General features: G+C 42.0%; 1 protein-coding gene across 1 annotated transcript in view; it reads left to right on the forward strand.

Annotated features, from left to right (window-relative positions):
• The window catches only part of slc23a3 (solute carrier family 23 member 3), a 31706-nt gene extending 20207 nt beyond the window's left edge, over window positions 1-11499 (forward strand). Inside the window, exons 8-12 of the mRNA XM_088931102.1 lie at window positions 1783-2036; window positions 4868-4973; window positions 8391-8558; window positions 9520-9615; window positions 10535-11499. Of these exons, the coding sequence (XP_088787228.1) occupies window positions 1783-2036; window positions 4868-4973; window positions 8391-8558; window positions 9520-9615; window positions 10535-10836 (926 nt within the window). The 3' untranslated portion in view covers window positions 10837-11499. The remainder of the gene's footprint in view (window positions 1-1782; window positions 2037-4867; window positions 4974-8390; window positions 8559-9519; window positions 9616-10534) is intronic.
• The last annotated feature ends 4062 nt before the right edge of the window (window positions 11500-15561 follow it).

Below are 15561 nucleotides of genomic sequence, written 5' to 3' on the forward strand. Positions count from 1 at the left end.
TTTTATATAATTTGGCTGCCTAGGCAGCCCTTATAGTTAACTTCCAGAATGATGATGATTACGAACAACTGTGTCAAATTGATTTCCATTTCATGAGACTGAAAAATGAAATTATGGTATTTTTTCATTCATTTTTTATTATAATTTTAATGCATTTTTTAAAAAGTGCTCTGTTTTTTTTTTATTTCATCAATCCAGAAAAACTTATATTTGAATCTCCAGTTCAATTTTGGAATGCATTTTAAGTTAGAATGATTGGCTGGGAAGAATGCTTCAGAAAAAACAACTGAATATAATCAATTTATATACAGTATATATTCTTTTCCCCTTGTCCAGCCCCAGAAAACACTAAACATCTGAAAGAAACATATACTCCCTCCACTTTTTAACTGCTTTATCCAATTCAGGGTTGAAAGCTCAATTGGATTTAAACATGAATAATAACTTGGTCATTTATATTTTTTTCTCCGGATGATCAACTCTCTTGCTTTTGTTTTTGGGTCTGTGTCATGCTGCATGATGAAGCACCACTGAAATTGATGATTTCTTTCCCAATACTTTTGCTCCTTCAAAATAAAAAGGTTTGACAGTATCAATTTGTTTAATTGCCCTAAGAGTTTGAACTAAGTTAGAACTGGTCTGACTATAAAAAACAAAACACTAAGTTGTACTAATCCATCATGTTGTTTGCATAATAGAGTTCCTAGTGATAATTAATTGAGACTTTACTGTCTGAATACTTTTAAAGGGCAACTGTTGTGAATAATTAGAGCTGTCAATACAGTAAGCGTTCAAGACAGAAGACTGGCTCTTCATTAGCCTGAATATTCGATTTTATTGATATGTCTTGCTCACCTATTTCAAGACATTTTGCTTCTCATTCCCAACTCGTTGCTGCAGTCATGCTCTCAGAATACTTGCTGTTCTCTTTATTGAATTTTTTTGCCTGCTTCCTGCTTCAATCAACTTTTCGAAATGTAAATATTAAAATATCGATAAATATCTAGAAATATCATTTCGGATCATGACCACGACAAGCTGCTGTACCAGGGAATTAAGCAGCTTTTGATCTTCGGATCCCCTCCGAACCCGTCAGTTGAGACCCCAGACTCTCACCTTCCCTGACCCCTCGGTCATAATCTCCCCCCCTACCCCTGTGGCTACTGGACCTCCTGCACCTGGCTGTAATCTCGCACCGCAATATTCTCACTGTTTTCACTAAAGCCAGAGTAATGCCGCCCATTCATGGAGAATGGCAAAGCAACAGGAGGTTTCCCTTTCAGAAAATATGGGGGAAAGCTAAACTACCCACCAAGTACCAGCACAGATTGATATCACCACAAACACCAGAGATATACAGTATAGGAATAATTCTGCTGTACCATTTCAGCCACTTACTTTTCAGCTATTACTCTTTAACACTCTCCACAATTATGATCTTTTTTTCCGTCTTCTATTCTGCTGTTTCCCCCGTGATGGTTTAAGCACGTTAGTGTCCTCACGTTTAATCTTGCTTCCGAGTTATCACAGAAAAAAATGCAGCCCACGAATATCGGTCTAGCCCAAATTCTCTAACACAAAAATATTTTAAAAAAAAGAGTAAGTGAAATTGTGGAAAGTCAATGGTGTTTCTCAAGCTAAATGTGCGTAATGTTCAAATATTCCACTAGCTGTGATTGTACTTGAATTAGCCTGAGAAAATGGTTGAAAAGGCCTGGTTGCCTCCACTGTTCTTGTTGCTGACGGCGGCCGGTGGATACAAGAGCTCTCTCTGTTTTACAGGAGGGGGAGACCTGCCGCTACTTACCCCCCGCTGCATCACTGCGGGCATCGCGGCTGCCCTTTCCGCGGCCATCAGCTCACAGGGCTGCTACATGGTGACCGCCCGGCTCCTCGAGGCCCCCCCTCCTCCCCCTGGGGCCTGTAACCGCGGTCTGGCTTCAGAAGGCCTGGGCAGCATCATTGCTGGCATGCTGGGCAGCGTGGGAGGTACCAGCACTAGCGTTCCTAATGCCTGTGCACTGGGGCTCAACCAGGTATTAATGCCTCGAATTTCTAGGCAATGATACGCTATTTTGCTGCTTTGCTAATATTACGTACTCTAAGATAACACCTGTGCTGCCCTGGGCTTGTATCTTTTTGGCCCAGGCCTCACCTCACTGGTGTCACGATCGTCACCCCTCCTCTTAAGGACACTCCGACCTTTTCGTATTTTAGTTCATTACGTGCACCTGCCCCCTGTTTAGTCTGCCAATATTTAAGCCTGGCGCTCCCACTAATCCTGGCTCAGCATTGAGAGGTGGATGCCCGGAAGCCCGCCTACCTGTGGGTCCAGGAGAGACCCAACGGCTTAGGCTTCATCACAGCATCCTGACAGTCTGAGTCTGGGGCTCGGAGCGCCTGGCCTCATTACCCTGGCTTTTATTCCCTGTTCCTGTTCCGGATCCCATTCCGGTTTTTAACCTTGTTTGTCTCGGATGGATCCCCCGGTTCCTGGACTCTGGACTGCGCCCCGGATTCCCCCTTTTGGATTTGTTTGCCTGCTCCACGCCCCCCGAGCATGGGATCCCTGCTGTCACGCCCCCCTGCCTGTCAACCCATCCTGATCCTCTACGTCTTTTCCCTGTTGTCCTTCTCTGGATTATACCGTCTGCATAGGGTCCTGAACTACGCTTCAACTGGGGGACCTCACCTCAGCCGAGGGCGCGTGGTCCTCCTCTTGAACCCTTTGGCTGTGTTTCTCGACTTGAGTCGAATTTGGAACTTTTACCATAGACCGTGTTTCTCTAATAAAAAGTTCACAGCTGTGAGAAAACATCCCCCTTTCACTGCCGAATCTACTATTCCTTAGGGGTTTCAAAATGCCCGCCTTAATCCTCCCAGGCTTTTCTCTGCAAAGTAATGGGTATCATACATATACAATTATGTAATCACGATGTTTTTTTATTTGTAAAATGCACTCTATGAATGAAAAAAAATTCGGAGGGCCTGCAGGTACCTAAATGGGCAACACTGTGGCTATTAGGCATTAAAGCCTAGGGCAGTGAAAATCGTGGTATTTTTCAGTATTTAAAATTTGTCATTCTAATGTTCACAATTAAGGTTGGGAACACGGACAGATATTTGAAAGTACTGGAACAGTGTCTCAGCTGCTCATGAAGGTAAAGTTCTGTGGAGCCGGTTCTGACTCCCGTGAAGTGTGTTGTAAAGACCCTACTGTATGTGGGACAGTATAATCCGGAAGAGTCTGGAGATGGGCATCAGGGGAAACACTTCAGGGTTTATTCGGGGAACACACACAGTGGGCAACAACAGTGATGCAGTGCACAGGGGAAAACTCAAAAGGCGACCAAGTCCAAGCAGGTCCAAAAAGGGGTAATCAGGGTGCAGTCCGTGATCCGAGAACCGGGAGATCCATCCAAGACATAAACACAGGTAACATCCTCGGGACAGGAACGTAGACCAGGAACACAAAAGGTCAAACCTTAACGGGACCAGGCGCTCCGAGCCCCAGGCCCAGAGGTCAGGGCGTCGGGGTGAAGGCCTACGCGCTCAGGCTCACTCCATGCCCGGTGATAGTCGGGCCTTCGGACGTCCTTCTCCCAGTGCTGAGCCCAGGACTACGGAGACGCCTGTCTTAAATAACACAACAGAGAGCAGACGCAGCTGGAGATAATGAAACTAAAATCAATACCAAAGAAGGAAGGAGCGCCCTCTAGAGGAGGGAAGATGACCGTAACAGATCAATAACCGTGGGCCCACACAAGGGTCAAAAGTGGAAAATTCGAGAGTACTGAAGGGAAATTTAAGACCTCAATTACAAAACACACTGTCACATAAGGAGTAACATGTATACTGAAAAAAACATCTCAGATATGACCTTCTGGGGATCCTTCAAGTAACAGATCACCAAGATCATCTGGCAGTTGGAATTCAGACAAGACGAGCTAAATGATCTCCTCTCTTTCTCAAGTTTTATTATATTAATTTTTTATTAGTGTTACCTAATGCATGTAATCATGGCCATCACTAAGCACAATTCGCAGAGATGGCAAAAAGAAGGGCCAGACAGCCAGACAGCCTTGCTTCCTTTCAGAAATGGTGTAGTAGTGAAATTTCAGAATATAAACCTGTGGCTTGTTACAACCTTTAAAAAAAATGATCTCCATATATCTATATATCCTGCGTGTCCGGCCAATGGATAAAGTTTTTTGGACAAAAGGTGGGAACCACCTAGAATTTTACTTAGCAATCTAAATAGAAATCTAAAAAACTAAAAATGGTGCTTTTGGTAGAAAGAATACCTTCTTACAGACTGAAACCTCAAATCTCATTTCAGATGCTGTAAAAGAATAATAGCATTTAACAGTTGTCACAGTGTCACCGAACCTCTTGTAAACAGCAAGAGAATTACATATTTGTATTATTATTTAGGAAATTAAGGTAAACAGTCCTTTTATAATTTTAACCTTTCCTGTATAGTGATGGTAACTCTCTTCCCCACATTTAATGAAAGTAGTACTCATGAAGATATGCATAATTATATAGTGCATTATTAATAGAGAAAGGACCATGCCTAGTCCAGATAGGACTAGAAATACAGTCTTTTAAATCTACCATCATGGGTGAACCAGGGAAAGCAGGCTTGTTCAGGTGTCGTTCTTGACTGGAAACAAGGCACTTATCTCAATAGACAGCAGACAAGGGGAAGGGAAATTTGGAATCATGAAGCTCTGATTCTGCAGTTGCCCAATTGATGATATTCATTTGAATCCTCAGCACTAGAAAACATGGGTGCCATATACTATACCTCCGGTATAGTGTCTGTCATTATGAAGCATCTAAACCTCTGCAATTTGTTTTACAGTGTGGCTCCAGACAAACAATCCAGCTCTCTGCGCTGCTCTGTGTATGCCTGGGAGTGTCCCCCAAACTCACACAGATGCTGACTACCATCCCTTTGGCAGTGCACGGTACTCTTCTCTGCTGAATATATCTTTTGTCTGATTGATGTCTATACTGTTTGTACTGATACATTCTGAAAGGTGTTCAACCCACACAAGTCAGGTTTAAAACTGGATTGATTCTTGTAATTATTGGTTCAAGCTCCAATACTGTTACATCCATGGATGTTTAGTAGGCTCCAAACACTCTATTGCCCACAGCCTAGTATTCACATAATATTAGTCAGCCAAGTCAGCTAAAAGAGCACATCTGACAAATATTTTAGCACATTCACTTATTAATTTTCTTTAATAAATGTTTATTAAACTAGACTTATTTAATGTAATGTTTGCAAAGTTTATTGAACACCTGAGCAGGCTTGCATACTTTATTGACCACTTACTGTATAACCTTTGTACACATAATCCTTTTATCTAAATCCACATAATCCTTTGGAATGTAAAATCTCCATTAATGGGTAAACCTTTGCAGCAGCCACTTGGATCTTCAATCCCCAGAAAGCAGTGAAAAGTGTGTTGATTGCACTGGTTCCCTCTCTCCCTATTCCTGAAGAACCCTGTAACGAACAGTTCTTTCCGGACCCTATGCGGACGACACTATCCGAAAAAGCGAGGAAGAAAACACTAGGGATAAGCCATGCAGGAAAAGGGGATGAAAACAGGGGGGCGTGTCCATGCGGTGCTGGTGATCCGGGGAGGTGTGGCCGAGGCGAACAGTCCAGTATAATTCCAAAGGGAGAATCCAAAACGAAAGCAAAAGGTCCAAGGCTGAGAAATCCGTCCAAACAGGAGATTAAAATCAGGTGCCGGGTCGGGACCGGCGGGGGGAACAGGAACAGGAACAGGAACAGGAACAGGAACAGGAACAGGAAGTTAAAAACATGACGGAGCCAGGCGCAACCAGATCCCGGGCTCGCACGATGCGGGGATCAGATGCAGAGCCTCGAGTAAAGTGAGCGCCTGGCTTATAAAGGTGAACTGAACCGGAGAGAAACAAGGAACAGGTGGCGGGAGTGATGCAAATGAGGAAGGGCTGGAGCGCCCTTAAGAGGAGGGGTTTGCGATCGTGACAAACCCACAGCACTTACAGTGTATACGTAGGGCCTGAACTACTGTATCTGTATGTCAGACCTTTAGCATCAAGAGATATATTCTCTTCCAAGGCCACTTATTAAACAATCATCACCACATGAGTCATTTAATTACTACTATTTCCATGCATAATTGTGTAGTTTTACAGCAATATACATGGCTATTAGCACTCAATCATGAGTGCTAATAGCTCATTCATTTAATAGCCTCTTAGCCAATGTGGCATTTTACAATTATCACTAAAATATTTATGTAATGCATCAAAGGAATAGTTTTGCCTTTTTAGGTAAAAATACTAAATTGGGAAAATGAGTGCAGTACTGTAACACGTGATGTGGTCAGTGGTTGGGTAGGAACTAGGTAGACGAATTATTTAGATAGACAGTGAGTGGCAGACGTAGAGGTAGCTGTGTAATAATTAGACACGCAGTTGGAAATGAGACAGTAATGGAGTATAATTAATTACTTGATTCAGCTGAAGGATGGCTCTGGATTTCAGTACTTCTATATTATCAGCTGACCCCACTGTTAATTTGATGGATATTCTTGTCTATAAAATAATGTACTGCAAAACATAACCATTGAATTAATCTTTATTACTGTTTTGAAATAAACGCCTTAATCTAAAGTTAATATAGTACCACTTTTTTTCACTAGTATGCATGTGTAGATATTATCTGTGGGAGACATGAGTGAGGTCAGGTGACACAGTGAAGACAGCAACACCCTATTTATTTGTTGAAGCAGTTAGCCACAATAAAACCATTATTATCTCCAACTTGTTGCCTATGGCACTTAGCGGAGCATATAGATCTGGTGAAGCCTGCTGAAGTGCTGATAATAGCAGGGCATATCTAAGTCCTCAGGAGAGTGATTCTTTGCCCAGCCCCAGCCCATCACCTATATCCCCTGAGTAATGAGCATGAAGAAACAGCCCTACTACTCCAAACAATGGTGGTGTTGCAGACAGACCAGACATCCAGTAACAGAGTACAATGCTAGACTGAATATGAGTGAAAGTGAGCCCAGTTTGTCTGGGAATGGGGTAACACTTCTCTGCCTGTGTCAGTTTTAGAGAGCCAGAGCATCAGGTGGTATTCTAGCTACAGGTACAGTACTGTAAGTGCAACCTTGTGGGAGGCCCTGTGGAGCTGGTAAGTGTAGCTACTGTCACTGAGGATGTGTTGTCCCATTGCTCTGCCAGGAGGTTCCGGAGCAGCAGGTGACTGATGCTGAGATGGATCTATTTACAGTACAGGCAGGTTATGTCATTGGATGATTTGGTGAAGCTAAAACCCAATGGCACCTCAGGAAGGGTTTCTAATGGGACTAATGCCACCGGCTCAAAGGACAATGCTCCACTGAAACAATTCCTTTCCCTTCCTGGAAACAGGTAGTCTTGAGAATTACAAGTCTAATTTCCAACCTAGACCGCAGCACAACCATTACTGTAGAAGATGTATTTCCGGCGGTTGTGTTCACTAGTTCAGGTTAAGATTGCATAGTCACGCTAGTTGAAATGTTGTATTGATAGTCTTTCCTGAGGCATGCAAGGGCAACCCCCTCACACCCCTATGAACAAAAGTTTAGTGAAGCACTTTAATCTCACACTCAACCACCCGAATGTGGGAGAGAGACACTTGCACTTGATCCAATGGGCCTTCTGAATAGTGGCGTAGGAGTGTACAGGGTGTATCCTGGCCATTCTAATTCCAGGAACAGAGGTGCAAAGTCCTGTTGATAAAATCTGAAAGGCGCTCTAAGACAATGAGCCTTTTGCACAATCTGTCTTAAGTATTTTACCAGCCTCTGACAGTCCATGGATTTCACATATCTACTCAGAAATAGCTGCATGGAGGACTCCAGACAAAAGACAACATAACCACCACACGAGGTGTGACATTATGATCAGTTTGTTGTGTTATGTCCAAGGGTCTATGTCGAATATTCTCACTGTCTTTATAGAGCAGCTTCATATTTTAACATTTTTTTTCCCAAGGAAAAGCCTTTACTTTAGTACTTGTACGTGTATGTCCATTTATATATCTGTGCTTTATCACTGAGGCTTGCTGGGAACCTTTAGATACTACAACTGTCTACCAACTCATTTACAAAGATTTTTAATATCTCTTTGAATTACCTGCTTTAGGGCTGGCAAAGGGGAACAAATGATTCCTTTTAAGAGCTCAATAATGATGCCCTCTTTGTTAATACTAGCTTTGACACACCTTTGTAAACTTTCTTATTTTTCAACTGAGACCTAAGTGAGAACCGAGGCCTACAAGCAGTGTATCTTTTATGAGCTTTCTCTTGACCTCTTTGTTATTCTTTCAGGTGGTGTTCTCAGTGTTACGTATGCAATAGCTGTGGCCACTGGCATCACGTATTTCCAGTACACTCATATGGACTCAGGACGCAACATCTTCAACATTGGCTTTACAGTGTTCATGGCACTCCTGGCCCCACACTGGTTTAATAGGAACCCCAGCATAATCTCTACAGGTATTACCATCTTCTAATCCATAGAAAATTTCCCCAGGGGACAGTTACAACTACATTTATTCATGGAATGCAGTTGCTAACACATTTTCTGGAGGAGGCAGGAATTTCAAGTAACAGTTTTTTTAACAAAACCATCCCTGATGATGATTTTGAAAGCCTTTCTCCTGTAAAACTTCGTCTTCCACCAACAGAACAGGTCAATGTGCACCATTTGAGAAAATGTTAAAAAGTGAAATTAAATAATGCATTGTGATGCTCCACAACTGTGAAAAACAAAAAAGTTTTTCAGTTTGCTGACTGGCGTACATAGAGAGGGAAGGTACTATGGTGTTTATGGCCTTCAAATTAATTAATTTTATTGTATTGTTCCACTCCTTAATGATGTTTCCCTTTATTGTATTCTATTTTCTTGAATTAAAAACAAACTCTTTGTACAGCTAAAGATTGTATGAAGATTTTAAACTATAAACCTTTCTTTATATATATTCAGATTTATTTTGTATTATTTGGATTATTTGTATTTGTTAAAGTATGTAAATCTCTTCAGTCTAGAAGAAACAGAGTAAGAGGAGATTTGATGCAGGCATATAAAATAGTAAGGGGTATAGATAGATTCAATCCAGGAGACTTTCAGCATCAATACTGAAACAAGGACACTGTGTCACACTTCAAACTTACTATGAAATTTTAAAAGCTTAGAATAGAATCCATATTCTTAAACAAGGCATTGTGAGTGTCTAGAACAGGCTTACCGGAGTTGAGATTGAGTTGCAAATGCCTTAAAGAAATGTCTGGATGAAATTTTAGATACATTTATCTACAAAACTAATGCATTAGAAAAATGGCAGAATGGCCTTCTCTTGTTTATCGCCTTTCTTTTGTTTATATTACGGTATGTTAACAGAATCTCATTAACGATATGTGACGATTGAGTAAAAGCTGAACTGCTGTCTCTGAACAGGTGTCTCAAGCATCAATGTCTTAATCCAGTCTCTGCTAACCATGCCTGTGTTCCTTGTGGGAGTGCTGGCCTTTCTCTTAGACAACACTGTTTCAGGTAAGGAGACAACTCCCAGTTAATGTTCATTTCACCAGCTCTTCAGTGTATTTCACAATCTGCATTTTAACATGGAAGTGTTTAAGGAAAACAATGTCCAGATTTCTTCCCCACAATGCCCCCTTGCTTTTGTGAAACTTGTCTGAAGAAAGATTTTGAATAACAACACTGCACATTACATTAGGGATATGGTTTGTTTGGACTTTTCTTAATTTTGTTTTCTAGAATCTGACTTTACTTTGTTTTCTAGAATCTGCAGAGATTTAATTAAGAACCGAAACCCGCACATTGAACATTGAATGCTGATTAGAAAACAACTTGCCTCCTGTTTCTATCACACAAATTTCTATTCGTTTTTTTCTCATATTGGTATATTGCAAAAGTCCATTAATTAAGATTTATTAAGTATTTATGCATGTCAGTTTAACTGGAGGGTGGCACGGAGCAGTGGTTAGTATTGTTGACACAGCACTGGGGCACTGGGTTCAATTCTGGGCCTTGGCTGCAATTTATGTGGCGTTTGTACATTCTACTTGTGTTCAAGTGGGTCTCATCCCAGTCCAATGACATACTGTTAAGTTAACTGGCTTCTGGGAACAGCTGGCCCTACAGTAGGTGTGAGTGTGTGCGTGTCTATGTTTGAATCTGTGTGCCCTACAAAGGACTGGTATCTTGTGCTGGTGTACCCTGCCCTGTGCTCGTTGATGGCCAGATTAGGATTCAGCTCCTCGCCGACCTTGGATTGGATGAAGTAGTTAGAGAACAGATGGAAGGAATTGCCCTAGATATGGACTATAATATTGCAAATGTTTAGGTTTTAAAACACAACAAGCTCAGTTCCGATTGAGCTCGTCCTTAAGTTCTATCGTGTCTCACTGGAGATGATGAAACATTCTGTTTTTGCTCTCTTTAACTTCAGGCACTCCAGTCGAAAGAGGTCTCCATGCAGGGGTAACTGGAAAAGGAGCAGAGGCCCTGGTAAGGAAAACACCAGGCTATTCTGACCAGCTAGCCCTAGTCTACGACCCTCCCTCTGTGGTGAGGAGACTTTTAAACCACCCCTGGCTACAGGCCTTTCCCTTCCGTGCCTGTGGTCTACTGGATGGCCAGACAGTCAAGGCAGAAGTGACATTGCCAGAAGAAGCAACTGATCTGTTGGTCCTGTCTTCTCACCAAAGCCCCAGAAGCATGAACAATATCCCCAGTGTTTCAGAATGCTAGCCATACCGGCAAGAGCTAAACCTGAATAGTCCGGAATGCAAAACAGAGTAAAATAATTGAGTCTGGACTGAGCAAATGACCTTTCTGAATGTGTTAAAAACAGCGTGAAGGTACTGTAAGTGAAAGATCAGGGAGACTGTCATTAAGTACAGTCAACACTGGGCTAACTCCTCTAACAAGTGTATCTCAAGCTGGAGTTTTATAAGACGGGTCTCTTGTACATCAATGATGGGCCTCTGTAAAGGCCTCCATAAAATTGTCTATTAAATCTTAATTGAGAAAAAGACTTTTTCCTCTTGTACCTCAGGCAGGATTTAAACCCAAGCCTTCAAAAAGTAAAGGCTAATCTGTAGGCACATTTGTCTTTTTGTGTATGGGTTTTGTATCAAACAGTAGTTAACTTTACATGTTAGACATTTATCTATGTAAAGAAAGAGGTTTCTACTTTCATATTCAGCGTAACATAGGTGTTTTAAAGTCAAACCTATTGTAAACTGAAAAATTCTGAAATCACTAAATTGAGGAGACTTCCTCTACTGCATGCTTTATGGTGCCCACTTAATCTAAAGGAAATTTAGAAATGTTATTGCTAACCCGTCTTACAGGACAAATGATTTCAATTTCTATTGTACCCGTTAATACAAAATTAAATATATATTTTTATGTGGACATAGTGGATCATTTGTTCAACGGCAAAATAGCATACTTTGTACACCACATGCGAAATGCACTTGTGATACCGGAAAGAGATCACACAATCCCAACATGAAAGATAGGGGTTAAACGCAGTGGAATGATATAAAGAAGGAATGAAGATGTGTACCAGTTTAAACTAAAGTGAAACAGTTTAAATGAAACAGGTGAAAATGTGGTGTGTGGAAGACTATTCACCGTCTAGCACAGAAGAGTGTGATACTGTACATACTCCTGCCACGTGCTGTGCTGTTTCGCTGATGTCTTCCTTAAAGATACGTTTTGTGTTACTGCACTCTTGTAGCTTAATATTGATGTCCTTTAGCATGTACTCATGTAATTAAGTTCAATTTATGATGTTAGCACTGCTTATAATTAGAATAAACACTGATTTGTTTTTCTGGAAATAATGTCATCTCATGGAAACTGGATGGAATACCTAGGCTTCATGCAGCTTTCCTCTGGATCTTCAAAACATTATATACTTTTTTTTTTTTACACTGAACATCACAGGGTAGGCCGAATCAATCTTTGAGGAAATAAATCTGTGACAATGCACAAGGCAACTTGCCCGAGCCAAAAACACCCCCCGGACCATCAACCCGATCAGGAACTCCCGCCGTAACAACCGCATTCCTCTGGTGCTTCCTTACCACCCTAACACACTTCCTATTCCCAGGACCATTAACCACAACTTTTCCATCCTACAGGATGATCCCTCCATTGGGGCCCTCTTTTCTGATCGCCCTATTATCTCATATCGCCGACCACCTAATCTGCGTAACCTCCTTGTTCACAGCTCCCTTGACCGCCCTCAACAACCATCCACACCAGGCACTTTCCCTTGCAACAGAGCTCGCTGTATCACCTGCAAATACACAGCCACCACCACACTCATTCAAGGCCCCTCAGGACAATTCCGGATCACCCAGACAGCATCTTGTACCTCCAGCAACCTTGTTTACTGTATCTCTTGCAGTAAATGCCCAGCCATCTACATTGGAGAAACAGGAAGGAGACTCGGAGACCGTTTCAGAGAACACGTCAGGGCTGTAAAGATTAAAGATCTCTCCAAGCCCATTGTTTCTCATTTCACCTCTGACGGCCACGACCACTCTAATCTCTCCGTCTGTGTTCTCAAAGACGGTTTTCCAAACTCATACATCAGAAAGACCACCGAAACTAAAATTATTCTGCAGCTAGGATCACACCTTCTCCCTTCCCTTAACGACAGACTAATGTTCTTTTAAATTTTCTCCATTCATTGGAAGTTTCATTTCACACCTCTCTGCACCCATTCTGACTTCACACCTCTTGACTGGCCTCTCTTTCTGTCCCCTGCTCCCGCCTCTCACTCCTCCTCCCTCCCAACCTTTGTTCTCCCGCTACTTTACCTTTGCCTACTGCCCTGTCTCTCTCACACCTGAAGAAGGCTCCACGGCCGAAACGTTGTGTTCTCTTTCTTCTTTTTTTCAGCATGGAATAAACCTATTACTTGTTCCTTTACAGGTCTAATAGTTGGATAGAACCCCCTACTGGTGAATTATGGAATTGCAAATACTCGAGTTTAAGAAAACCGTACTGTAAGTGATGAAAGCTGCCCTAAAGTCCTTCATTCAAGCTATTTCAGTGTAGCAATGAATGACTTTAATCTAACTGGAGTTAATCCACTCAAATTGGAAAACTCAGAAGGAGCAGTAGGAGCTCTAGTACAACACTAAGAACATTCTAGGGCTATACAAGATAAATACAACATCAACTGACGAGTACATTGTACGTGAAACTCCTAAAGCCACTCCATTGGCACAACCAGCACTTGGCTGGGGACAACACACAGGCTTATTTGTTGTTTTCTGAAAGCATGGCTGGAAAATGTGACCTTCCTGAGACCAGTGGGTCAATATAATTGCCCCGTTTTTAATGGAGGAAGCCCAGAAGCCCAATTGTGATCTGCATGCCAAGTGCCACATCCAAGTACTATGTACTGAAACGTGAGATGCTGGCTAGGGTGGGAGTCACATAACGGCCCAGTGGTTTTGAGCCTGCGGATTTACATCTGGAGCCCCTGCTCTATGTTGGATCTCATTCACTTGGCATGAAAACTGTTACTAACGGAGCTTAATTCACTAATACCGACACATCGAGGACAAGGAAACACCTGAATCAAATTAATAAGGATCCCACTCTTTCCTCAGCTACCATCAACGAAATTAAGGCTCTAGAAATGGGAGCAGGGCAGTCTGTCTGAAGGTTTCCAAAAAGAACAAACAGCTGATACTACTCTCCAACATGCATGAGAGTCTGTGGTAGTTTTCTCTTTATTTAGACTTTGAGAAGCAATGCTGGTCTGTCTGTCAGCAACTCTGAAGCCTACTGATGTTAGGAAGATAAGCCCTTTACGAGTGATAACATACCCTCCGAGTTTCTTTTTTCACTTTTTGGTGTCACCTGGAGTCATTACTATCCAAGATGATTCAGACTGCTACATAGAGAAAAACCTTCTATCTTCCTTTTTCTAACCAGTTTATCCAATTCAGGGACACAGGGGATCCAGAATCTATTCTGACAAGCAACTGGTGAAAGATGGGATACACCCTGGATGAGATACTGTCACAGAGCACACTCAAAACACAGACATGCACACTCACACAAGGAACAATTTTCACAGGAGCCAGTAAAAGTGATCTATATGTTTAGGATTATACAATTTATGTAAGACATAAGATAAGGTAAGAGATCTCTTGATTGGCCATATACAATGTCTTGTATTAGGAATTTGTCTTTTCACATACCCCAGCTTGCTCTCCATGAGACACACAGACAGGGAGAGAGAAGCTTGGGGTCAGAGCGCAGGGTCAGCCATTTATACAGCGCCCCTGGAGCAGTTGGGGTTAAGGGCCTGGCTCAGGGGCCCAACGGAGTAGGATTCCTCTGCCGGCCACGGGATTCGAACTGGCAACCTTCCAGACAACGTTCCCTCTCAGCTGTGTGCGCGTGCACACAGATTATGAAATCAGCACACATGGGAATTTGAACTGTGCACAAAAAATTTAATTCCAAAAAAAATTATAGTAATAAAACAAACACGGTTGTCAATTGAAAAATGCTAAACTGACCACATGAGACTGGCTGCGAGAGGCCCAACTTGGCTGTGGGCATTATTATTGCTACTCGATAATCAATATCTATTTTCTCGTAGTCTCGAACCTCACTGCTCATGCAGTCTCTATGACTGGGCTCGTTGAATCTCTGTCCTGGTCTTTTGGATCTCTATGCTTCTATGCTGACTATATTAACAAAAAATAATTTCAGGTTTGCAATTTTACATACACTCAATTTAGTGTGCCCAAGTTTTTGTCACTGGGGAAAAAATTTGCACAGCTCGAAATGTATGCGCACACAGGCCATTAAAAATTAGATCGAACATTGTTTCCAGCCACAGGCGCAGATCTTTAGCCACAGAGCCACCACACTGCCCAGCCTCACTGGGCACCAAGATCCTTAGATACCAAGTACTAACCACAGTTTGTTGTCTCTGGGAGAGACTGTCCCATCAGCATTAAAAATCTGAAACACTGCATTTCTCCCTGTGGGGACAATATCCTGTTACTTTTGGATTATATTGTTAAAGCACTCTCTTCCTCACAGAGGACTTTTCATATATTTTAGCATACTTTTGGGACATACTGTAACACTAACTGGTCTAAGTCTGCTCTTTTGCCTTTGAATTCTTACAAAAAGTCACACAGCCTTACAATATACCAATAATTCAGCATGTAAATATCTCCTCATTGAAATTATCATTGCGTAGACATCCTTTTTTTTTTCCAAACTCCTCTGGGTTTGCACCTAGAGAACTTGAAGAGTCCGACAAAAACACTAGCCGTTATATACATACTTAAATTCAATTTTGTCCCCGGGCTACTGCCTTACTCACGCTTTTTGTCGCTCCGTGACACAACCTGTACTGCATCTGGCAATAGTGAAAATATAGAATTGTTAATTCTGCACGCTGATGTCTCTGTGTATATT

The sequence above is a fragment of the Atractosteus spatula genome, chromosome 13, assembly GCF_055471065.1.
Source record: "Atractosteus spatula isolate fAtrSpa1 chromosome 13, fAtrSpa1.hap1, whole genome shotgun sequence".
Classification (NCBI taxonomy): Eukaryota; Metazoa; Chordata; class Actinopteri; order Semionotiformes; family Lepisosteidae; genus Atractosteus; species Atractosteus spatula.